Raw genomic sequence first — 27,133 nt, forward strand, 5'->3', positions numbered from 1 at the left:
TACTTTGAAAAAAATCTGATTTTATTTTTGTATTGAAAAGACCTGTCAATTTAAATAGATGTTTATTTCCATCCATGGTCTCAACCAGTGTCGTGTGTTAACATTATTCAGAACTGTATAAAAAGCCATTTGTGTTACATTGGTTAACATCCTAGAACACTGAGGGGGGGGGGGGGGGGGAGGGGGGGGGTTGAAGCAGCTTGACATTAAAAATAGGATGTTCCCAAAAAACTTACAACTGACGCGGCATCTTCTATTCTAATTTTATAAGAGCTGAAGCATATTGCAAATACAACTCAGTTATTTGGTCTTCAAAAAAACCCAAAACTTTAAAACCAGATTGCTTTCATAGCAATACCGAAGCTGTCAGCTGAGAGAACACACACACACACACTCTCAAGTGTGCGCAAACACACACGAAGCACCACACCAAGCACAACTGGAACACCCCATTCAGTATTTGGATTACATATGCATTCTTCTGAATCCGATAGCTGTAATTTAAAATGCTAGTCGCCTTTTTTTTTTAATATATATACACAGTTTCCATGGAAACCCAAGATTCCGCACAATCAACTGACATCTATTACTCACGGTGCTGCAAAGTTCTCTAGCGAAAGGGCCAAATTCCAGAACCTTTACTCAAACGTGCACGTACCTCACCGAAGCCAATGAACAGGGGAGAAGATGGTTAAGAAAAGGGGTTGCATGGTCAAGGTTTAGATTTGAAAAATCACATGACAGATTGTCATTCAAAAAAGGTTTTTAAGTCATTCTTTGGTTTATTTCCATGATTCTTGATGCTGTCCGAAAAGCCCAGAGACAGTGACATGAGAAACCACAGCTCTAAAGCAAGCCCACAGCATTTTTAAGTCTGTGTATTAAATGCTCAGAAGACTACAGGAATTCAGTAGACTACTCAGAAGTAGTATTAAATGCTCAGAAGACTACGAGTACCCCTTACATTCACGTCCCCAAAAATCTAGTAACTGCTTAAGTGCATGCACTGAGGCATGACCGGCATGCCTGTAAATTCATATTGTTCAAGTTAAGAGTAAATATAGCTGCGAAAAACCCCACCCACCTATAATTAAATGGTCATTACTAGCAATACTATAGCGACTGTCTTGTTATTAAAGAAATGCAGACACTGTTTCTGCCTGCTTGGCTCGCTCATCCAAAAGGAAGCTGCTCGATTTAGAAAGAAAGCAAATTTTAAGAATCCAAGGAAGTTTAATATTTCCATGTCCCTGGGGTCAATTATTAACGTAAAGATGTAGACAAATGGCAAGTATATGAAAGAGTGTCTTGTACATTCCAAGGTTGGGAAGTCAAAAGCACATAACTTCCTTATGCTTAAATGTTATGGTAGGCTTGGAAAACCAGTAAGAAGTGATACAGTATTTCCATGAAAAGCAAAGTAGAACTAAGTCTAACTGGCATTTGTACGCAAGCAGGTTTTGCTATGCTTTATGTAAGGCAGATTTTATTGCAAAGTCAGTTACCAGTCTGCTAGTAGGAAGAAAACAGAGGCAACTATACTCACAGAAGATGGCTGATAATTACTAGGACAACTTCTATTTTTCAGAACAACTCAGCTTTAATGCACTTTCTGGAAACAGCATTTTCATTTTCATCACTGGTTTTCACTTCCTTCCCCATCCCACGTTAAGTATCAAAAATCAAGACTGGACAAAATGAATTGTGGATATTTACCAACCGACAACATCTCATATTCCAATGTTATTTTTAACTCGAACAAATATAGGTCATTCTTTATAACCTACTGCCAGTGGTTGTTTATAAATATCTGCTTGCTGCAATAAACACTGGTCATCAAAATATTCATTTGCAGTAACTACTTGGCACTAGTTTATTATATTTGTAAAGTTTAATGGAAGTGCTTCTGATGGACATATAAGCACTTAAAACACCAGACTTTTAAAACTTAGTTTTGGGGGGTTTAATATCTATAGTTACAGTTTTCATAAGCATTTCTGAAAGTATTAAATATCTTCAGAAGTTTAGAGGCTCCTGTCTCAGCACAACTACTAAGTTTCTCAACAATTACAGAACAGCTAATTTAACATTCTTGCTCCCTATGCGGAGACAACATGGTACCAAAATTTAACTATAAAAAGAGGCATTTTTGGTCAGACTGACCCCCAGCTGTCCTTTAACAGAAAAGCAACACAGCTCAAACCTGTCCCCTCCCTCCAGAAAAAACAGACACCTAAGGCCACACATTTACATTTGCCAGAGCATCAGGTGTTTCTCTGTTTGTGGCAACTGTGTACATGCCCACTTTGAGAAATACAGTATGAAAGCCTCACCACCACCTTTAAGGATAAACCACCTCAGAAGCCAGTTTAGGCAGCAGTGCGCGTGGAACCACATTACATTGAAACGTGTGTTAAAGCCATTCCAGCTAGTTCAACTAGTTTCTAACAATGTTTAATCAAAATTCCTAATTGCAGGAAAGAAAAAATAATCTTAATGTAGAGAGAGGCAAAAAGATGCAAAGATAACCACCACAATGATCCAATAGCAAAAACTCCTGTTTAAAGGTTTTCTTACGCTAAAAAAGGCACACAACCCCTGGTGAACTAGAGACAAAAGCTAGCGGTACTACAGCAATAAACCCAGAAGAAAAAGCCTACCAGAATTACCCAATTGCCTACTGGGAAGGAACAATGAAGTAGACAGGCTGCTCTTGCTCTGTTTTGTTTGCAGGGACGTGGTCAAATTTAATAGTCAAATTTAGCCACATTAAGAAACATTTAACAAAAGCTACCCCAAGAAACCAGAACAAAACCTGACCTTTGGGTCAAAAGGCCACAGACAGGCCTTTCCATAGCATGTAGCTGAGTGAGTTCAGAGATTGGCAATGAAAGAAAAAAAGCTTTAGACATGTGATGGGAACAAGCTTTGGGATTTATCGAACAGTCACACCAAGCTTCTCCAGCACACGCACTCCCTTTTCTTGGTATTCTTGTCGGGTCATCCAGAAGTTGTCTTTGTCTTTCATGATGTCCGCTAGAACTGCACCACCCAAAAACACCATGTGCTTTCGACGAGGTGGATCTTCAATTCGGATTTTAAATTTCTAAGAAAGAGGTAAGAAACTGTTACTAGGATACCTGAAACAAAGCCTTTCAAAATACAATTGTGCTTTCCACCAGAACAGCAAAATGGAAACTGTTTAGTGAGACAAATGCAACCAATGAAACCTGACGTGCTAGCATAGGGTGCTGTGCGTGAGCTTCCAGCTTGCGCAACCAAAGTAAAATAACTACTTTGCACTGGGAGTTGGAGACAGCTATTGACACTTCCCCCAAAATTATACTTTCAGTGTATCCACAAAAAGCCCAGGAGTCAGAATACAAAATTAAAGACCATATTTTTGCATTTCACGAACATGGTGAAGAGTCCCTAAGCTTCGATAGCTAAAATTATCAGAAGTTACTAGACCATCAAATAACAAATTATTTTAGAATTACATCAAGTTTTAGAAGGGCAGATGGAACAGATTTTAAATTTACACAATCTAGACCAGCTTTACTAATTAATATTCCCTTCAGTCCTTCAATGCTAAAGCTCTGACTTCAAGAGCAAAAACGAGTACAGTCAAAGCTATGTGTGAAACACTCTTAGACTTCAAACATTCTGTACAATTGAGTCACTTCACATAGCTGCACAAGATGCTTAGAGAACACTGCATTAAGAACCAGAGGAGTTCAATTCAGTTCAGCATTAGAAACACCACTCAAGGAATTCTCTCTGTAAATACCACCTCCTCGAAAAGCAGAGAGCATCACGATGCAGTGTCACCACCTAACGTGCGGCTGTTGTCTATGACAGCAACCAACGAACAAGGGAAATTTATTCCACTTGAAGGTGTGTGAGAAATCTAGCCTCTTGAGTATTTCACTTATAGCACTAACCAAAACTTTCACAGACTGAGAAAAAAATACATTATTTTTGCTCAACGATGACTTTAAGGCACCAAAACTCATTAGCTTTGCTCAACCTCCACTACAAGTTTTGCCCTAGCATTTATCAGCCTGTTTTACATGCAAACTCACTCAGGCCTTCAGGAATTACTTGCTGTTAGCAGGGGCTACAAGGTGGCTTCATTGCAAGCGTATCCACACAAGCCACCTACCCGAAACAGAGTGGGGCGTGTGAAGAACAGAGGCCGCGATTTTGCCAGCTGCGCGGCGGGCCACCCGCAGCTCCTGCCATTTCTGACTGCTTGGGTCCCTCTAGTGGGGACCGAGGACAAACCTCTGCCCCGCACCCAGCAGCACTCGCCACCTACCGAAAGCTTCTCCACATCTCCTTTCAGCACTCGCTCCAGGTAGAGCTGTTTAAGTTCCCGCTCCAGTCGCGAAGGCAGCCCGGGGTACATGGTGGACCCTCCAGACAGCACAATGTGCTTGTAGAATTCAGATCTGACAAAAAAAAAAAAAACCAAAATAAAAACCACACACACACAAAAAATTCTTTCTAGTGTCATATAGAAAATGCTGTAGCACGAGCAGGTACCTGCACGTCCAGGGGAGTAGATACAACCCGAACAACGGTCACTACACAAGGACAGACTCCGCGCAAGCTTGGCAGACTTGCTGATGCTTTGCCAGGCATCCCAGAAAGCAGCAGTAAGAAAAATATTGTGCTTTCAAGATTCTACCCTGGCTCATTCATACCAAAATAATCAAGTTTCCAGACAACCCGTTAAGCTCCAGGATCTCAGACCGAGCCCCGCTGCCAGTACGTGCCCTCCCCCAGCAGCACACACACTCGCCCCGAAAGCGGAAGGTGTCCCTCTGTTCGAATGCAGTTCTCACGTCACCCCTGCACCCTGGCAGAGGGATTTTACGTGTTCTGCTCTTACCTGGTGTCTATGTCAGCAGCCTGGATGGTGTTGAACAGCAATTCAGCCACACCAACCCCCTCGACATTGATTAAGTGAGGCTGGAAGAGAGCCTCCGGTGCCTCAAACCGTTCTCCACCGACTTTGATAATCCTGCCATCTGGGAGCTAGTGAAGAAAAAACACCCGTTTAGAAGACTACTTTTAGCCACTGGGATACTAAACAAACCAAGAGGAAATGACCTACATTGTTCCCTTATGTTTTAAAACAGGAAATTGTTGATAATTGTCACCAGTGCAAGAAGTCATTCGGTACTACTGAAAGAAGAAAATTCTCCAATCATTATGCAATTCAATTGGAGACGTCAGGGACCAGATACATCGATACTGACATACCAAACATCTCCTTGCCGTATAGCTCCTAATATCGATTTAAAAGATAATCTTAGAGCAAGAGTAATGCTTTCCTGCAAGTTCTTTTCTTCCATGTGTGATCACAGGAAGTTTCCACTAAGAGCCCGTTTACCGTTCTTGTCACCAGATACCAGTCTCTCGTGTGTCACTGCTAAATAGATGAAGCTGAAAATCTGACATGCAAGAGTAAGTCCACTTTCTCTACAAGTTGCAGTTCTGTAACATTCACATTTCAAGGATCTACAGTGACAAAAATGAATAAAGTTTCATGGAAAATCTGAAAAGAAAGAAAAAGCTTTTAAAAGTTTTCCCAGAACGCAGTAATCTGATTCCACAGACTCCTGTGTCTGGGAAATGAGCTACTGCCAAGAAGAATTCAGAAGGAACCAAAGCTAAACGCTACCTGAATGTAAACCTATGGAGTTTAGGACAAGCAAAGCGGTCTCAAAACACTCACCGTGTAGGATTCAACTAGTACTGTGGTCTCTAACGCCAGTTTCTGTTCCTGTTCAATGTTGTAGCCCACATAACACAGCTTTTCCTTGATCATGCGAACAGTCTCGAAATCAGCAGAGTGGTTGAAAGCATACCCTCGCAGCAAGAGGAGCTAGAGGGGACACATCAGGTGAGCGGTAAATGAGAAGAACAGTCCAGATCTCTCTATCAGTACACGGGTACAATCAAACACTATCTTTAATAGTTCATCTCCCTTTTTTAACTGCAAATTTAGTATTAAGTCAAATCTGTCACAGTGTATCCATTACTACCAGAAAGTAGAACAGCAGCAGCATTACTGCAAGTGGGAAATTTTCTTTGTCATTACAACCTTCAGTATAACCATTACAAAGTGAAAGATAGCCAAAATAATTCTTATATTTAGGGCTTCACTTCAGAACACTCCACTATTCCTGTTCAGCCTTAAGAGCTGTCAATCCAGAACGCTGCTTATATTAAAAAAAACCCCACTCAATTAGTCTATAAAACATACTGTCTTATTTACTAATCAGGGAAGAATCGCTACACTATTTTCCACACTGTAAGAAAAGGTCCTTGAGAAAATACACAAGTAGAACCGACAGAACAAAATTTTGGTTTTATTTCATGTACCAAGAAAGCCAACTTTTAAGCTTGTCCTTCCTAAATACGCCTACAGGAACGCCACTAAGAAAATGTGAAGTCTCTGAATAACATTAATATCATCAATGCGATTTAGATGAGGAAACATAAGGACAGACTGAAGCAATACAGAGCATACAGGAGTTATGTAATTGACCTATGAATAATAAAGGGAAAACTACAGGTTTCTTGCTATCCAGGGATTTTAACTTGAACCGATGTATCCCAGATACCAGACACAACCTTAAATATTCTTTCCAGCTTACCTTAATGAGGTACCTAGTGATGTCCCTCCCAGCGATATCTAACCGCCTGGTGAGATGAGGGAGAGAGAAGCCTTCATAAACTGGGCAAATATGAGTTACGCCATCTCCAGAGTCCACAACAACACCAGTCAACAAGCCTAAAGGACGGGGAGGGAGGGGAGAAGGTACAACTGTTATTAGCACCTCCACACAGAGAGCAGAATAGTAGCAAGTTTAAGATAGGATTTTTCATTGTAATCTTAACACAACCTGTTCCCTCCAGTCATCCTTTTGGGAAAAATAGTCACAATTTAAAATTCAGTTGCTTCCACTCAGCTGGATTTTAAACTTAAGGTTTTCATAGTAACAAATGTTTTCATATACATTTTTTAGAAGTATGACCGCTACTTTTTCCTAGATGCATATAACTCCACTGTTCATAAATTTATCTGGTGTTTTGACATCTCAAATTGCACTCTAATTAAAGAGAATATCAAAGATCATTAAATGCTTGCTGGGGCACAAATTCCTCCTCAGATTCAGCTGTGTATGTGCAACCTTACGTTAATTTCTTATATATATATAAGAATATATATATAAAATATAGAGAGATCTAAAAATATAAAGTAGTATTAGAGGTAATCAGGCCACAAGTTTACCTGGTTACAATTATTAGGACTTGTTCATTTTGACTGGTATTCAAAAAACAAGACAATGCTTTCAGAAGGTAGAGAATATTTGGACTATACAGAACACATCTAACTTTCTTCCCCACAGAAACAGTGTTAGGCTGAATCAGATTCACTTTCATAGGCTAGAGAGGTTAACTCCAGTGAAAAAAGTTTACCACAGAACCATTACATTCCAAGGTGTACCAAACTGAGATATCATAGGCATGTATAAAGAGAAATTTCTATACTTCGCTAACAAAATAAGCAGCAGAATTCATGGTGAAAGTTGATTAGAAAACAGTTTTATAGTTTCTCACAAGCTACCTAAAGCAAGATAATGTATTTTAAGGGGAGACGTTAATATAATGAAGGGCCATTTAACATGTAATGGGCAAGGTGCACTGGTTTGGCTACCGTAGTTTGCTCAAGCTTTGTAAACAGAAGGCAAACAAATTGGTTATTTGCCCCTAACAAATCAAAGAACACACCTTGGTTCAGCTGTGTGATCAGATCTTTAGATTTCTTAGCGCATTGGAATAACTACTATGCAAACACAACAAGTCTCACAACTGAACACACGCAGTAAGGAAGGAAATAGTCAGTCACAAGGGACTACACCGAACTCCAAAGACTGCTGTGAGGAATTGCTAAAGAATTTCCTAATTAGGACTAGGTTTTGATATTTAAACCCCTTTGCCTTTAAAAGGTATATGAGCACACAGAATTCCAGGTAAAAGCAACAATTAGTCTTAAGAGAGTTTTAACAGCAGCAACAAAATGTGGTGCACTGCAGCGAGGCACATCTCTATGTAATTTTAGCCACTACTTTAATGTTTAATGTAACATAAATAAGTAGGATGTTTTAAAGGGCTTTTTTTATTTTCAACGGCAAACGTTCTATTTACGTGCCACTTGTTTTTTGTATCTTTGGAAGGTCTTCAACTTTTTTTTAGATGACAGTATGTAGAAACACTGGACTGCTCTAAGTTATTTCACTTTTTTTATTCACACAGTATTTGACCACTATTCGGTAAAATGCGCGCACAATTAACAACAGAATTTAAGACTTATATGTTAGTCATATCTATAAGGAATCAAACCAAAGAAAAACCAAGGGGGGGGGCGGGGAAGAAAACAAACAAACAAACAAAAAGAATGACAGCACAGATCACAGCAAAAAAAAGTAATATCCAGGTCTGCAAAAGCCGTTTTGGTTCAACTAGTTTTAATGACTTGCATAACAGAACCACCCTTCCAGTAGCCCGTCACTTTTGCTTTTGGACACAGAAACTATGGTGACATGTTAATGGGCAAAGGTATTTATGTCCTGCTATGTGACAGCTAAATACACCAAGCCAGTAGTAAACAGATGTAAAGAGTCACGTTATCAGAACTGATGTGCTTGAGTAGCTTCTTAAAGTCCTAGATGGATTGCAGTCTGTGGTAGAATTTCTATCGAGTTCAGTGAATCTGATTTTCTCCTCAGGCTGAGGATGATTTATTCTAGTTTATCTACAGCAAAAGAATCAAATTTTTAATTTTTTTTTTTAAACCTGAAAATAATGCCAAAGTCACCTAGTCATCTTGAAATTCACTTATGGTAATAAATTTTTCCTTTATCAGAAAATCAAAAGCATGTCATTAAGACTTGATGCCAAAGGCTAAATGACTACACCCTGGAACAACAATAGTTTTGATAAACCAGGTTTTTGCCTTTACAAGCACGTCACCACAGTTGGTTCATGAAAACACCACCGACATGGTACCTACCAATAGCTCCTCAAAACAAAAAGCAGGCCCCTAAGTCAGAGCCGAGCTTACTTACAGCAGCGTCGAATTAAGCCCAAGACTCATTAATACCATATTAGTACTTTGGCTCAGCAACACATTTACAAACTAAACAGATTTTAAGTTATCTTTGCCTACCTTGAGCATACAAAGTAAGAACAGCCTGAATGGCTACATACACCCCAGAAAACTGGTATGTCTCAAACATAACCTGTAAGATGAAGGCAAAAATTAATGTCCAGAAAAGGCCAAATAATTAAGAAAAAATTCACAGAAGTTTGAAAACTGTACTTCTATAATTCCGTACTTTTGCTAATCAAAATCACTTTCCAAGTAACTTCATCATGCAGATTCTACACAAATATTAGAAACCTACCTACTTTCTGGCAGAAAGTAGCACATTCAGCTCCACATCTTACCTGTTCACACAAGACAAGCCACGTGAAATATTCCAGATCCGTTTAGCAATGAAAGTGAAACCCACACAGCAATTTCTGCAGCTTTACTAAGCTGTTTTCCAAAGTGCTCTAATGAGTGGGAGGCAGTCCTTGTAGACCAGCCAAGTACTTCATTACTGAAGTGCGACTTGGGAATGAAATGTTTGTTAAAGGTGTATGCTCTATCTAATGAAGTTCTGGGGTTTTGGTTTTTTATTCCTCATATCAAGCCCTACAGACTTTGTACAACCACAGACTACGTCAAGTAAAGACCAAACAGATGCCTACACATAGGGGTCTAGAATAAAGCCCAGCATCAAGATTGCCCTTTGCATCTGGGCCACCTTCTTTCCTTCTTTAAAGCACAACTGATGAAAAACTTCCAGAATTAGTGCAAAATCCACTACGAGTGAAATAGTTCAGGTAGGATGAACTCTGTTGCTACATACAGAAAACCACAGGTTTGCAGAACTCTTACTGCAACACGCAAAGTGCCTGCCTGCCTTGTAGGCCAGCTTCCCCTAACCACCACGCTAGCTTCAGTGAGGAAAGGATGCAGAGTTTATAGGATCTTGTCTTCTTTATAAACACAAAGAAGGCCAAGTAAACAAATCATACTGTACAGCAGTTTTCCCCTCAAAATGCTTTACCAGGAAAAACAGATGAACTCTGATTTCTCCAGCACATAACAGAAGTTTTGCTTTTGCTATTCTGCAGCCCCCTGAGCACTTTGCAACTTCTAGGATTAGAAGCTGATTAAATCCTAAGTACTCCCACAGCTCAAGTAAAAGATATCTAAATATTTTTCAAGAAAGAAAGCTGATGCCTGACAATTTTAGAATTCTGAACTATTTAAAGAACCTTCTGTTAGAATAGTGTGATCTTAAACAGCTGGCCCATATCAAAAACCTGATCCTTGCAAAGTCAAGTTCATTTCTTCAAGCTGTACTGAGCACACGGCAAAACCCCTGGGAAGATTGATGCCGCCTTTCTCGGGATACTTGCTGTGAGCACACAGTACCGCAGAAGCCAAGCAGAAAGGAACACAGAGAGGGTGAGCTGCAGAGCTCCCTGCCCTGAGAACATCACGCTTTGGGATTTTATAACCCCTCAATGTGGACTGTAGATAATATAAAAGGAAATTTAATACAGTAGTCAGGTGCGCAGGGTAAGAATGAACAAGAAATCACAGGCTGGCTAGTAACTTCCCTGCAATGGCCACTCCGGAGCACATATGCAATACCTTCAGAAACAAGAAGCAGAACTGTCTGCCAGAAGAGGAACAGTTGAAAGGGCAGCAACTCAGATCCCGTTTGAGTAGCCACTGTCTAAAACCAGCACTATTCCAGTGGATGAGTCTTCTTCCAAACCACCAGAGAGCTTACAAGACAAAAACCTAATTTCAGAATAATCTGAATTATCATCTTCATACAACAAAACAAATATTCAAATGGCATTAGTTAGTGCCTTCACACATTGCACTAAACCCTAGAAGCCACTGCAAAACCCTTCTATAACCTATATGCAGGCCTTTGAGGGGTTTTCTCGAAGGACAGACATTTAGGTCTCTTCTATTTGACACCAGAATTGCCCCGGCACGGGACATACATGTTAACAAATCTTAAGATGTAAACACTGAGCAGGATGCTCTCCTGATAAGATTCTTCTTCTCATGACAGCCACTTTTGGGTTACCTATAAAGCAAGGTTCTAACTGGACACAGAAATGAAGAACTAAAAATAGAGAAAAAAAGATAAGGAATACTAGGTTGGGATTAGGAGAAGTGACTGTGCTGGAGTATCTATGTTTACAGCTACCTGATACGCCACTTCAGCCTGGCTGCTCCTGAGGGTATTACAGAATGAGAACACATCAGGTAACCGGAGACAAACAAAGAGCAAACACCCAGCTAAGCCGAGGAGCAACTGGTGTCTTGTACATGCTAAGAAAGAAACGGCACTTTTAAAATATGTATTTTACAACACAGCCGCCATGTGAGCGCTCGCTGCTGTTACTGCGTAGCCGAGTTTGACAGAGCGATGGGGTGAGGAAAGAAAATTACTGGAAGTAGAATGAAGTACAGCAAATATAATTATCTATCATCTTGATATGGTCCAGATGGCTAAGCTTTTCTTTTAAAATGCTACTGCATTGTATCACAACATGCAGAGACGTTATTATATTTACTGCTGACTTTAGGAAAAACCTTAATTCAGTCCTCTGCTTCATACTGGGCTGGCCTCCCTGAAAAGGAAGACTATATGTCAAAAATGGAAGGAGTATAAACATGTTGGAGTAAAAAACCTAAATATTGCTAGTCCTCATAATACTGTGATCCATTAAAAATATTAACAGAAACAACAAGCCTCCGTTTCACTCAAATTTAAATTTACAAAAATGGATTCCAGTTTCCCCTAATCCTCTGGATCATGATTAAGCATCTACAATCCCTGGAGTGGTTTAAAAAAGCAAATGTGGCAATACAAATATTTTAGCAGAGTTCAGAAGCCATACAAGGCTCTTCAATTTAGGGTATAAAATTACTCAGTACCAGAATAACTAAAATCTAGCCTTTTGTATTTAGCAGGAAAACAGGAACAAGAACACTATTGTAGACAGCTGAAAAGCAAAGAAGCCTGAACGGGAAATTCAACCGTTCCTGCTACATGGAGGCCACCCAGAATAATCTGCTATGTCCATCCCATCACAGCTAACTGACATACAATAGGCAGTATTACCGATGTTGCATTATGTAATACTTCGGTAAAAGGTCCCAAATGTCCACAATTTCGAAGAAATGCTGAATTTAGATTGTACAGTTTGGGTTTTTTCCACTTAAGTTTTTCCCACTTTGCTATACTTGACTTGATCCCAAGTCACTGAAAGAAAAGATCAGCACAAATACAGTCACTGCCACATTGCAGAAAGCACTACTGGAGCTGTGACAACAAAGGATTTTGAAGGAAAAGTCAGCAGGTAATGATAAAGGTAAGTTCTTATTAGAATAAACAACAGATTTTTGGGGAAAATATACATACCCAAGCTTTCATATTCAAAGTTCTGATAAATGGATAAGGTTTCATACTGAAGAATTCATTTTTCCTGCCCTTTCAGCTACTCTAACAACACAGTTTTTAAATTTTTGTTACACTGAATGCCTTACATTAACTGAAAATACCTGTGATGCTTGAGGGGAAAAAAACAGAACGGAAGACTAAACTTTTTGTTCTTGTCAAACATTACTGCTCTTCAAAATCAAGTCTTCATCACATGGTACTACAGCTAAGCAATATATATTGGACAACCGACATTAACACAAGGTTCAGATGGGGCTTAGGCCACCCAGGGCAGCACTCCGAGATTGAGGACCCACGAACCAGGCTTTCCTTCTTAGAAGGCTTTCATTGATAATCCCCAGCATTAGTCACAGATTAGTGATTTGGTTGTCATCACACCTTTGTCTCAACTACCTCCAACACCACTGCTCCACCTGGTAAGCATCATCTGGCTCAAGCCTCAATCTCCTCTGAAGCATTAGTGGCTTACAAAAGTCCAAGTCATTTAAAGTAATTAACATTCATGCAATAGCTAGTAATCAATGTATCTTGATTACATGAAGAGAAACCCATCTTTCTAATTCTGTGTTTTAATGGTGACATGGCTTGAGACAAGAAGCCTGCTTATAGCTTTTGAACGAGATCAGCTTGTTTGATTTTAAGCACAGTAGCCTTCACGACTATGGCTGAGGATGAGTTTTGGTTATAAAACAGAACCACTTTGCCTCAGACAATTACCAGGCGTTCCAAAAAGTTAAAATCTCTTAGCAATGCTCCAATGACAGTATATAACAGTTTCTACTAGACAGACATACCTCCACTATCTTCTCCCTGTTTTTAGTTGGATTCATGGGAGGTTCTGTGAGCAGTATTTTACAATTTTTTGTGTCGATATTAAGTTTTTCTGGTCCAAACGTGTAATCCCAGAGGTGCTTCATATCATCCCAGTTCCGAACTATGCCATTCTCCATTGGATAATTTACTTCCAGCATCGAGCGTAATTCACTTGCTTCATCACCAACCATGAGATCCTGTAAAATTTTAATATAGAAACATGTCAGTGCTTGCAGAGTTTTCTAACCACTAGAATCCTCAAGAATGACAGTGAACTGCACCAGCCTGTGTCAAACTGTGTTCTTAAACAATGCCCACATTTTAGAATAATTTTTATGTACTTAGGAAAGAAGTAGAATATATTTCAAGTAGTATTTAAATTTAGCTTTTACCCATCCCAAACCTTTTCCAAAATATTTTTTTTTCCATTTTCCAATTTACCTTAAACCAATAAACCCTGGTACAGCTAGACACTATAAAGATCTTTATAAGTACAGATGCTTCTCCACTGACACCTCCAAACTACTTTATCAAATACTAAATTTCTAAGGGCTGAGATGCAAAACAGCACATAAGGGTAGTAGTAGGTGGGATTTGCAGAGTAATTGTCCATGCATGTTGCAAATTTCTGTGCACAATACCAAAAAAGGAATAATGAGTGGTGAATAAGCATACCGAACAGTAGCAAAAGCAAGTAAGAGATTAGGAGTTCCACACTAGACATTAAAAGAAACAATGGTTTACATATTGCCTATGTCAGTAGGGTGTGAAGAGACACATCTAAATATAAAAATATACCCTTGTCTGTACCATGCCAAAAGTCCCAAGCCAAAAGTCCCAGTAATACATTCTTACACAAATACAACCAACTAATGCACAGTTTGTCCAGTCATTTCACACTGATTAAGCAATCTGTTTATTAAAGTTAGTTATGCAAACATTGCACATTCAAATTAGTAGCATCACATCTTCTCCTTTCCCACGTATTTCCCAGAGGAAGTATGCACAGTAACATCTTATTTTTGCTCCCTGTTACATCCCATACTTCTAAAGAAGCCTTAACTGACTTGCCTGTATTTTGCCCTAAGAACTTATTTCTAGACACCAACAGCACTGTTTCCACGCTAATACCAATTTAATTGAAAAAAATCCAACTGCTTCACAGAAAAACATGCCACCGCAGCTTGCAGTTGCTGTGGCACAGAAAACTTCTCAAGTGAGAGTTACTCAACCTACTATTCAATACTAGGGAAAAAAAATGCACAACAAAAAATCTGGCACCCGGTTTATAATGCCTTTGTTAGAAATAACCTAAACAGGTACTGTCGACTATATAAAAAGGACGTTAATTGAAAACAGTTTAAAGCAAACCATTTCTCTTCCACCCCTTCTCACTGACAAAGTGTTTTGTTTGTTTTCCCCTTGCACAGTAGATCACACTTAGTTCTCAACTGCACAGAAGACAAAAGTCAAGACTAACATTTTAAATTAAATATACTCAAGTGAAACCATACTATGAAAACTCCACCACACAGCCACATTACTCCTGAGAATTTCAGATGACAGAAACTCCACTGGTTAGAAGAATCAGAAGCCTTTTTTGTGCATTGTTTTTTGAGGCTCTATGCTGCCGAACAGGACACAGCCCAGAAAAAGCCGCTATTCAAATGTGCAATGAAAGTTGAACAAAACTTTCACATCCTCTTAAAACAAAGTTAAAGGGCTGAACAATTGTTCTCAAGAGCACACTAACAGACATGCGTACTTGGTCAGTGAAGAGAAAGGAGGACAGCACAACTGAATTTGCAGAGCGGAACCAGTACCATGACATCCAGTGTTTCCACCACTTTGGTACTCAGTAGTATTTGCCTAACCGAAATCTGAAAGTTTTTCAGGCTCATGGTTTTTAATGTTAAATAGAGCAATTTCTACTGTTAAAGATGATCTTTAAGTGTTACTCTTGTATCTTGCAAAACTACAGGTTATGTAACATTTAGAAGCAATACATAAAATATTCTCATAAATTAGTTGCTAGTAAACCAAAGCAATGAACAACGTCCAAAATAAGTATGTATTCAAATGTAAAATGTAGGACAAGACAAAACAATGAATAGCATCAAAAAATAACATAACAGCTACTAGGTCCCATCAAGCAAAAATGGTAAACAAATAGCACAGGGGCACCTCACTTACCATCTTTTTGTTATTCTACTTCAACAGGTCAAGAAAGGTGAAGAAAGAAGGTAGAAGCAAGAAAGTCAGAAAAGGCCTAAATGAAATTCTCAAATTATTTTAAGTACACAGTAGAAATAGGCTGAAAAGAGATGCATGTACAGCAGGAAATGGTCTGAGTTAGTTTAGTTAGGGCCAAACTAACATTCTCAGGATCTCAGATTAAAATACCTCTTTAAAGGAAGCTACTGCTACATGTCAGTGGCATATCACACTTATGCATCTTACGTTGCAAACAAAACCAGTATATATGCCAACTTCTCATAAATAGGATTCTGTGCATAAGTATTCTGTAACACTGGAGTTTTACCCTGGGCAAGGTGTTCATCTGAACTAGACAAGACTCTGCACAAAGCATTTGACTATAGCTAGCTCTGACAAATGCTAAATTTAAACGTTGTTTTAAAAATTCCGCTTCAAATACCCAAGAACTGAAAACGGTAACATAAAAGCATTCACCTATAAGCAGGCTAATCTGCTCACGTATCATGGAACTAATACCCAGAAAGAATCAAATAAGAGATATTTACTTAAATCCCAGCATCTACTCTCAGAATGGAAACAAGCAACCATAAAGTGCAGTAGTAAGAGCAGTGTCTCAAAACTCTCTCCTATAGCAAGCTACAGAGGTAGGAAGCTAAGATAATCAAAGCAGCCAGGAAGCACTATGAGCTACATAAAAGTGCACGTGCACAAACATTGGCCAAAATTATACTAAAGCCATTTCCATTACTACTGAGATTTTTCCTCCTTCTATTAAACTCACTTTGAGTCACCTAAACTGTCAGAAGCCACAGGGTAACTATCAGCACCATTAGGGCAAATCTACCTATTCTGCAAATCGTGTCAAAGCAAAAGCGCATAGTTTCTGGCAGCTGCCTCTGGACAGGCGGTACCAAAGAGGCTGGTCCCAGCACCGCCCTCTTCCCCACTTCAAACCCAGAGGACGGAAACGACTTCTCCAGGCTGCCTTTGGCAGCAACTGAGCAGAGCTGTAGGACACAGACTATGGCTGAGCCCGTCACTGGGTCTGATCTGCCCCAAAACCCTGTTTTACCTAGTCAGAGCTACTCATCAGCCCTGCTTTCCTCAGAAGGTTAACAATCCCCCGAACCTGCTGCAAAGATTAGTATCTCAGTAAAAGCAAAGAGCAGCATCTGTGCTTCTGGTTTTAGAGTTTTAAGGTTGCAATTTTAAGCAAAATAATCCCAGTAATAACCAAACTTCTGTGTTTATGTTCTGAACTGGTGACTCTAGTAGGAGGAAAAAGCTATATATCAGCTGCTGGCTGAAATAAGAATCCAGAAGGAAAGCACGGCAAAACAACTTGAAATCAGTAACTCAACAGATACAAGACAACCGCTGTTTTGATCAGCTTCCAGACTTCACACAGAGTTCTGAATTTCGTAGGAATGACAGCTTTTCTGAATGGTTTTGAAAAATTAAACTGATCTTGCCAGCTTCCTTTACTCTGTTTTAAACTTACCCCGTAAGAACCTGCAGTAAATGGCTGGAATTAACTTTGGCATAAAAATAATCTGCTAAAATACATTAAATTTTTTAGGAAATCTGCAAGAATCTCATGAAGAAAAACATCACTCACTCAACAAGTCTTCCTACTGTATTATCCTACTGGCATACCCAGAGTATCTGACACAGGGATTTCCTCTCCTGATGCACTTGCTTTCTTAAAAAGCTATTATATGCAGACGCTGTAAACTTCTAGGAAGAATCTAGACACAGTTCATACTCTCTAAGATACACCCATGCGATCCATGCTCAAGCAGAAGATGGGCAATGCATGCAAAATTATAGTTTACTGGTTCTTTCACACTGATCTCATGTCAATTACCCACTTCCACCTCCAATGCTAAATCTTTCCAATTCAAGACTGTCACCTGTAATGATATTAAACTAAGTTATCAGATAATCAGAGGATACCCAAACTGGCAGGACAGGCTGTATCAGATCAGCTGGAAAGAAAACACTGCTTCAACAATGAGATTTAATGCAAGAGAATTTTTCTTGGACTTCATACTTGTAAATCACTGTGTGACTTTCATAAAACTTTACCAGAACCTCCTCGAAGAAACTGGCACATTAAGTTCAAGTAGATATCTGAAGAAACACCTCTCCCCAAGTCTTTCAAGAGAAAAGAGTATGTTTTCCTTCTCTTTACAAAAACTCCTATCTACTGTAACAGGGAAAGGTTCCCTTTCAAGCAATTTGTCCTAGCTAACACAAGGCAAGCAGTATTGCAATATTAAATTAAAGAGAAGAAAAAAAAAAAAAGGCACATTTTTGAAAGGTCTGATGACTTTCGTCCTCTTGACTTCCCAGCACGGCCTTCTGCTGACACTAACTTTTTCCAGGGAGGGAGCAGAAATCAGGTAGCTGAACTTCTTGCCGCCCATACAGTTCTGAAGATAAGGAACAAGACTAGGCAGATTTTTTTTTTTTTTTTTTGGCTAATCTGCTGCTCAGAAGCAACAAGGAAAGGAAAACTGAAAGCTTATACATGCGTGTCTCTACTTGACCTTCCCTGGCCTAAGAGAGGTCTTCTACAGTTCTGCGTCGCCTCCTGTTTCTCCCTCAGGTTTCTACTTCTGCCTTGCTCTCAAAACAGAGCTTGCACCACTGTGCAGTAAAGCAGTCAAAACCTCACCTGACAAAGAAATCACTCTTTTTTTCAGCTGGATCAGCTCACTGAAGCTGCTTACCACATGTCTGCACAAGCAGTACAACCAGCACAAGGTGAGAATGCGTAGCTAGAAGCAAGAAGGAAGGATGTGACCACAGCAAGGCCAAGACATTTACTGAAGCCTGTATTACAGAAGCAACTACTAATATTTGAAGCGTTATTCTAATTACAAAACAAAGTGGGAAATGACAGGTCCCTGGACTTCAGAAGAAGATTCTCAAGCAGTGGTGTGTGTCCCCAATTCCAAGCTTGGAATAATATCCCAAGACAAACTAGCCTGAATACTCCTTTCTCCATCTCTAACTGATGTGGAGTACCTACACCAACCAGCAGCAAAAAGAAAAGAAAACAAAAACAATAGAAACAATGAAATGCAAACACAAGCAAGGTTAAACATCTCATACAAGATCACAGATGATCAACTGTGAGTAGAAAGCAAACAGTATAGGAAGACCTGGAAGCTCCAGCAATTCTTCAGCATTGTCTCAGAATCCCACAACACAGCTCAATGACATCAACCACTTCTGATTTCCGCCTTCTAATCTGGACATCATTTACATACTGGCACCTGAAGCCCCTTTTTGCCCAGAACCACCCAAGCCCTACCTGCTGCCTCCTCAGCTGTACTATCTGAAGGCCTCCAGTGCTCTACATCACTCTCTTAATGCATTTGTAGTTTGCAATAGGCTAAAACCCGATACAGAAATTAATCAGGATATACCAAAATAGCGTAAAGGGGAATTAACGAAAAACCAATTCCAAATACTACACAAGTCAAAACCTGCCCTAAATATTTTTAACTGTCACAAAGTAATAATAATGAAAAAAAAATTACCTTGATTTCAATGTTTCCCACTTTTGCAGTTGATCTTATAATGGGTCTTCCAACCAAAGCTGGAAAAATGTGCTCTGGAAAATTTGAGCCTGCATAGCCACATTTCACAAACTGAAAAGGAATAAATAGTTTTATTAGAATATGCATTACTTTTGTTTACCGACAGAAACCTGGTCTGGTGTAGAAAATTAAGTCCAAATTTAAGAGCATGTGTCCCACTGGAAACCAACTGGATTTATACTTACTAATCAATTTTACACATTTCAATTGATGCGTAGATCTGTAAAACTGAATTAAAGTATCTTCCAGAATGTTTTCTGAGTCAGACTGTCACATTTTTGAGAAGCAGTATTAAAACTACTAAGTATGTTGAGAGGTATAAGACAGTGCAATGTCTGAATTTGGATTTCCTACAACTCTAAAATTCTCTAGCAACCCAAATTCCATCATTTTGCAATGGATCACCTTATGATGAGTACCCGATGACACCAAATGGAATTACCTCTTCAATTAAAGCACACAGTGGCATAACAAAAATCAGAAAAAAAAAACCCAAAACCTTGTGAATTCAAATCTTATGCTTTTATAAAAAAGGTTTAACAGTGAACTAGCAGATAAGTCTGTGCAATTCAGATGGATTTCTCAGTTTGATAATTTTACAGAGTTCCTTTTAAATATAAAGACAGGATTTTTGCAGTAAGCACTTCCAAAGCCAACAGCACAACCAAAAACTTAGCTGATAATAGTTCACACCAAACAGGATACTCTTTTGAAGAAGTGTTTGTCACCCAAATATGAACGAAAGGAAGCTTTCTATCACTGGGTCCCAAAACAGGATATTCACTAAGAAAACAGTGAGGATTAACCGAGGGGAAAAAAACCCTAGCATATATATATATATATATACACACACACATACATACACAGTCACCAGAGGAAGCTTGGTTGTAAAACAAGAACTTTAAAGTAACTTCAGCAAGAAGTTACAATTTTAGCTCATGGGGATCAGCAAGTTCTACTCTTCAGCTGTCCTACTGTGATGGTCACATACCAGTCTGATGTTCTGCCTACAGTTCATACAGAGCAGGTGTCTGTATGAATTTTTTTGATTAATACTTTGCATACTGTGCAGTATCAGCGTGCCAAAACAAAATCCTGCAGTCCCCAAACTAAACATTACACATTTTCATCTGCAAAATGACTCAACCATCTAGGTGTAACAGCAGTAACACAGCACTGCAGGATCACTCAGGTTGGAGGGAACCTCAGGATCTGCCTCGTCCAACCTCGGGCTCAAAGCAGTCACTGGATTCAGACCAGGTCGCTTAGGGCTTTGACCAGTTGGGCATTGGAAGCCTCCAAGGACAGATAATTCACAGCCTCCTTGGGACCCTGTCCCAAAGCTTAATTCCCCATTTCAGGTTGTATTAAAAGCCACCTGCTAGAATTTCCAAAACATTCACCGAGTTTCTGAAGTCAGGTTTGAAGACTGCCACTGAAACAATTATCACAGCAAAAAGAGTACAGCTAATTGCAGCTGGGGGGAATTCTGCCATTACACTAACGTGAACAGTCACTTTCTGTTGCAATAAATTATCTGCTGTACTGCAGTAAAAAGGTCACCTGTTTTGGAAAGAAATTTTTAAAGGCAGTTATGGAAAGAGCCAAGAGATATTTTAATTAAAGTTGGGCTAATACAGGGGGGAAGGGATTTTTGGGTTTTTTTGCTTTTTGTGACCCTAATTTCTTTCACCCATTCAGTGCTCCCTGTAGAGCTGTTTGGAATACTTGAAGAATAACACTGTGTACACAACTGATTTTGCTCATTCTACTTCAGTCCGAGTCCTCTGAAAAAGCAAGTACTTATCAACTCTTTTGCTTATATTAAGGCCAGAAGTACCTAGGAGTTATATAGGTCTTATCTGTGTATTCAAGAATGCAGTGCTGCTACGAGAAAGCAAAGAGTAGCCACAAGTATTTCTGCATCACACTACCTGAATACACCCGAAGACTTTACTGTAAGTTTTATACCAGAGGAAGTGTATGAGGCATTTTGAAGGACTGATTCAGCTCAGTTCTTCAAAATGTCTCATAGCTTGGGTCCAAATAACGGTGTCCAAACTAAAAAAAAAAAAAAAAAAAAAAAAGCTCCTTTTCAGACATAGCAAATTCCTGCATTCAGGGCAATCACAGTTTCTGTTGCTTCTACAATATTTAGGTATGCTTGTTATAAATTTCATTGTGCAGGACCTGGTTAAGCTAGAAGGAGGTTTACAGAACAGCCCATATAATCCCATTGCCCTCCAGCTCAGGGTTTCATAAACTGTTCCAAGCACAACTATAAGCACCCCCAGCAGCCTATGCACCTTTACACCCATACATTTGCGTACAGCTTTTCTCCCAGCATGAAGCTACTCTCCTACCAGTCACCACCAACTGTGTCGGTCAACAGAAGTAACATGACCGGTAACATCCACGCGAACCTTTACAACTCGAGCTACTGGAACACCCCCACCCCTCAAGAAGTTCCAATACCCACACTTTTAAATCCTGCCGACTGGGCAAATAAACCCCAAGATTTATACAGCAACCACTGAGATAAGTGACCAAAATGACTACTGCACAAAATCAGTAAGTGCCTCTTGGCCAACCTTAAAAATACCTCTCAAAATCACATACAAGTATGCTGACCTAGAAAATGCTGATCTACAAAAATATTATTCTAAGTTCTTACTATTTGAATTGTAATAGTAACTTCCAGGCCCTTTCCGCGTTAAGACCTTGACACACCTTCCTGGGAAGTTAACAATGTTGGCAATTAACAAATCCTAGATTTTAAAAACAGATTGTCATTTCTCCAACCAGCCTAAAACACAATCAAAACCAGATTTAATCTATGTGAACTACAATGTGCAAGATTAAGCTTGGACATTCACAGTCTGTTCCCCACCTCTTTCGGGCCAGAACAGAGTGCCTTAAAAAATAAAATAAAATTACATTTTCACAAAGCTTGGTAAATTCATCAGTAGATAGAAGGGGCAGAATTTTACTCTGTCTCCCCGCCTTCAAATTTGTGATTTTCCCCTCCAGGCTACAGCAAAATTTAGTGAGGATGAGAGCAATTCAGCCTTGTACACCAGCCTCCCCATCAACGCAAGCATCCCCACTGCAGCGTTCTCCCTGACACGATGCTGAACATTCAGCTGGTTCGGTAGGTTTGTGATGATGTAACACTGCATATTATGGCTGAAGAACCAGACTCGATAAAACTACCAACAGGTAAGTGCACCTAAGAAACACAGATGCACATAACAGATCCTGCACAGTTTTAGATTTTTGAAGAGGTACAAGAAACATAAGGCACTTCTCCCTCCCATCCCTTACAGCAGATGCTCCAAAATCTTCAATGGAACATTATGAACTGCCGTAGTTTGGAACAGGATCAGCTTCTCTTTTCTAGTGCCAGACACTAGACACTGTTCCTGCCATTCTCAATTTGAAACTCTCTAGTAAAACTTCAGTATAGCTCGCTTGTTTCTTTTCCATCCCTCACTGTGCACACCCCTTACAACAATCACCACATAATTTCAGTACAATGCTCAGTATATATCACATCCCAAACAGCACCACCACCCCCCAATGAATTTACACATCTCTGTAACAAAGCCCAGAATTCATCACCGTTCATTTTTGCACACATTTGCCATACATTCAGAATGTTTTAAGAATAGCTACTTAGCCTGCTGTGTGCAAGACCATGTATGTACAAAGTTTTACCATATATAGTTTCTTCTCCATTTCACTGTGGTTTATACCGGCTCTTTCACTTCCTACTGAGTCATCAAACAGTAAGAACTTGTATATATAAGTATTCTTTCAAACAAAAAGAATGAGGAAGCTTACAAACAGGCCATGTGACAAGTTTTAAAATGAAGACTAATATTTTTATCAGGTCTCTGTGCTTGATTCTTTCCATCGATGCAACTCTCGAACAAAACACCTAAATATAATTACAGCAATTTCACGGGCCACTAACTGACTTACCATTTGTACTATACCAATAAAAACATTCATCTCTAATGCTTTAGACCTTTGAGGTGCCATTGCCCGCCTCTCTTCTACACTACATGTTGCAAGAACTTCCTTCTAGTCACCTCTTCCTCAAAGACTGGTCACAGCCAGATACAAGTCCTATTGCGGCATAACAAGAACTGTGAATTTCAAAGACAAGCCCAAAATTAAAATTGCACCCGATTTTTCTAATAGTCTCCATTTTTATGTAGCATTTCTGGCACTTGGCAAGAGATTTAATTTCAGTCATGGTTTTAAGTATGACATATCATGGTGTATCAGGAGTCACTGACAAAGTATCCCTGCTTTGTCGAACAGAAAATATTATTAAAACACTGGTTTGACAATATAGGACTACTTGATAATCTCAACATGCAGCTGAGGCTCGAAAGATTTACTGAATACAATTTTCTTCCGGACTAATTATCCCAATTCTAGTTTAATTATCCCGATTCAACCTAAATATTTTGAGTTTACTGATTTCACAATTATTTCTTGATACCTTGCTGCCCCCCCCCAATGAACTCAGTGGCCAGGCTACTTCCATACACACATTGTTCCACTCAGAGACAACCCAAAGCAACACAAGCTAAAGTGACACAGGCCCCTCCTCTCAGCACCACAACAGCACTATGAAGGCAACTTCCACTCTTAGTTATTTATATCCTGCTGGTACAACTCACAGAGGAAAAAAAACCGTATCATTCCAAGACATCTCTTGATTTCAAAGCACACACAGATCCATTACACTGTACAGAATCTCTGTTGCGGACCCAGCTTGGGCAACTGAGTGAAAATAATTCCTTCTTCCCCTCACCTTACTGGGGCTGGACAAAGCACAACACTGCTGTCACTACCAGTACACTAAACATTTTACAACTCCATGATTTATAGCTAGGTAAAGGATCATGTTAAAGGATGAAGCTCTAGATATTTTTTTTTATTATGGGCCTAACAATAAGAATATTAAACAATGAAGAAAAAAAACCCAACAAAAAAGCTTCCACATCCCTTTGTAAGAAGAAAAACTGTAAATGCCTTCTTTTTTTCTTTCCTTTTCTAAACAATAGCATAAAAAGCACCCAAAATCTCCTGACCTCAGCCCAATTAAAGAAAAATTTTGCTACAGGAGGAAAAGTGAGAAGAACTGTCAAATCCCAGAACTACCAAATATGATGCTCTTCTTCCTGAATCATGCTAATCATTTCAGATGCTAGCTGGAAAATCCTCTAATTCGGGATGCTGAATCTCCTATTATCATCATCATTTGTCTCAGCTATTCCCTCTTGGGCTTTAAAAAAATATTTTTTCTTTATTCCATGTGTTTATATAAAAAAAAAACTTTTTTTTTTCCCATTCAAGAGATCTTTACATGCTGTAAGCTGTGGTAACTCTCCACATACTTCTTTACTGGGGGAAACCCTAGATTGCTAAACAAAATTACGGAGGGGAAATACCATTTTAAAGCAAAAAGATAAGATGCCATAGGTGGGTATCTCTTTCACTTCCTGCCAGGCACCTCAAAGCCTGTGTACCACTGACAGAAGGTGGGTTTCCAGCGGGTGCCTGCAGGCTGCTGGCGGGTGGGAAAGGTGAAAGGATGGGGAGAAAACCTTTGGGGCTTTTTCGATTTAGAAAAATGCCAATTTATGAGCAAGTTGCAGGTCAGGAAGGTATTAATGAAAGGATGATACTCCGTTTTAGACAGTAGCTAAAAAAAAAAAACAACCAAACACTTCCCTAAAACTTAATAATCCTGCAGACAGAGGACACATCCTGCTCCATGTGTAATGTGCTTATTCAGAATTTTTTCAAAAGTTCGGTATTTTAAAAAACCCGATATTTTTTGGTGAAAGCTCGTTGCTGCAGGGAGACTTGCTCTAGTCATTAGAGCAATAAAGAGATCCACGGTAAAACAGCAAAATACCAGGGTGGCGGAGGTTGGGGGGGGGGGGGGGGGGGAGGGGCAGGGGGGCACAGCACAATATCCGCGCACCGCGCCCGGCACCGAAAAGCCCCGCCGGCAGATGCCGCTCAGCCGGTTTCGGGATCACCGAGCCACGGGCCCCCGCCGGCACCGGCGCCCTACCGCGCCGAGCGCCCCCCGCCCATTCATTCCGCAGGCCCGCGCCGACCTGCGGCGGCTGCCCGCGGGCCGGAGCTGGCGGCGGGGCCCCGGCCGGCCCCAAGCAGCGCCCTGGCGCGGGGAGCGGCGGGGGAGCGGCCGGGCCCGGTGGCGGCGGCAGGCCGGGCGCGGCCCGCGGGTGTGCCGGCAGGAAGCGGGGCCGGGCCCGGGGGTTGGGGGGGGGGGGGCCTCGCCCTGCTTCCCCCACCTTCTCCCGGCGGCAGGGCGGGTCCCGGCGCGACTCACCCCGGTGCCGTTGTCGCACACTACCACCTTCCTGCCCAGCGTGTCCATCCCTGCGCGCCGCCGCCCCACACCGGCACCGACACAACCACCACCGCCGCCGCCTCAGCCGCCGCCGGGCCCCCCCCCGCGCCCGCGCGCCCAGCCCGCCGCGCGCGCACGCCGGAAGCCGTCAGCGGCCGCCGGCCGCCCAATCAGCGAGCCGCCCCCCCCACCCCCGCCACCCGCCTCTTCCCGCCCCGCCCTGCCCCCGTTGCCATGGCGGCGGCCCCGCGGCCTTCCCGCTCCGCACGGGCCGCCCCGCTCCCTGACAGAAAGCGGCCCCCAGACCCACCGAAATAACCGCGTTCCTTTTATTTTCTTTCTTTTCGCGTTTCATCGATGCCGAAACGGGGACGACGCTGCGGCGGAGGGGGTGCCATCGGGCTCGCCTCGGCTGCTGTGCTGTCGTGACACCCCCGCTCCCGAGGAGAGCCCCCGCCGCAGGGGGTTATCTACCGGCTCTCCAAGCCCAGGGCGAAACGAGGCAGCTATTGAAGGAATATTCATCGTTAATATCATGCTATTTCAGAGCTCGACGTCCCAGAAGAGCCTTTAGTCTCCCCAAGAGGTTTTGCCCAGCTCTGCCTGGCAAGCAGTTTGCATTTCTCTGGTGGACTCCCGCCTAAAGGAAAGAAAAAGCGTGGTCTCCCAGCTTGCTTCTGACTAAAATGCTGACAGTTGTATTTTTCTTGTGTTGCGCAAAATTCCCACTGACTTCCACAAGACTCCAGAAGTCTGGAATAAACACTCCCTTTTTTACTTCTGTGCCATAAGCTGTGCCAATCCGCTATGAACAACAGCCTGTAACAGTTAGGTATAGCAGAAAGGACACAAGCACAAGGATTTATGCGTTTATATTATATTATTTTATAATATAATTATGTATCTATATAAACTCATTTATATGAGTTACATGTACATATACACATATGGTTATGATTGTAATTTCTTTCCTGCCTTGAATTTCACAGACTAGGGGGAAGAATCAGAAATTTTAAAAACACCAGAAAATAGGCCATGATATTTCACTTTTTTTTTTTTTTTTTTTACTTTAATCACATCCAGATATTGAGAATGAGGAGAAGACAGGGCATTACCTAGTAGGATGAAGAGGCTGTGCAAACAAACATAGACTAAGCCAGTGCTATGGAGGTATAATGGAAGGACATCCCAGATGCTGGAGCAGTAGTAGCTTTACCTGGGTACGAATGGCTTTCTAACACAGATAATTAATATGTTTAACATACTTATATTCTAATCTATTTTTCAGGGTATGATGTTTTGATATTTATACAACAAAAGGGTTTTACATTTCTGGTTGAAGCCAGATGCATAAAGCAATTGCCTTAAAAGCCTGCTCTTTGTCCATAAAAATTAGTTAATCTGTATATCTGAAATCACTCAGCTTGTTGAACCCAGCATAGAGGGCTCAGACAGGGGAACTACAC

The 27,133-nt window shown here is 40.7% G+C and overlaps 1 protein-coding gene across 2 annotated transcripts; it reads right to left on the bottom strand.

Annotated features, from left to right (window-relative positions):
• ACTR2 (actin related protein 2) lies at positions 1-25,812 on the bottom strand. 2 transcript variants are annotated; one of them, XM_056343515.1, is made up of 9 exons: positions 25,647-25,812; positions 19,205-19,315; positions 13,418-13,633; positions 9,248-9,320; positions 6,672-6,808; positions 5,747-5,896; positions 4,898-5,043; positions 4,322-4,454; positions 1-3,106 (listed from the first exon to the last, which is right to left on the bottom strand). In XM_056343515.1, exons 1-9 carry the CDS (start codon positions 25,692-25,694, stop codon positions 2,936-2,938), a joined length of 1,185 nt encoding a protein of 394 aa, XP_056199490.1. In that variant the 5' UTR covers positions 25,695-25,812; the 3' UTR covers positions 1-2,935. The 2 variants fall into 2 exon arrangements, with proteins under 2 accessions (XP_056199490.1, XP_056199491.1); XM_056343516.1 differs by having other exon boundaries at positions 25,609-25,733.
• Between the last annotated feature and the right edge of the window lie 1,321 nt (positions 25,813-27,133).

Source organism: Falco biarmicus, chromosome 6, assembly GCF_023638135.1.
Source record: "Falco biarmicus isolate bFalBia1 chromosome 6, bFalBia1.pri, whole genome shotgun sequence".
In the NCBI taxonomy this organism is placed as follows: Eukaryota; Metazoa; Chordata; class Aves; order Falconiformes; family Falconidae; genus Falco; species Falco biarmicus.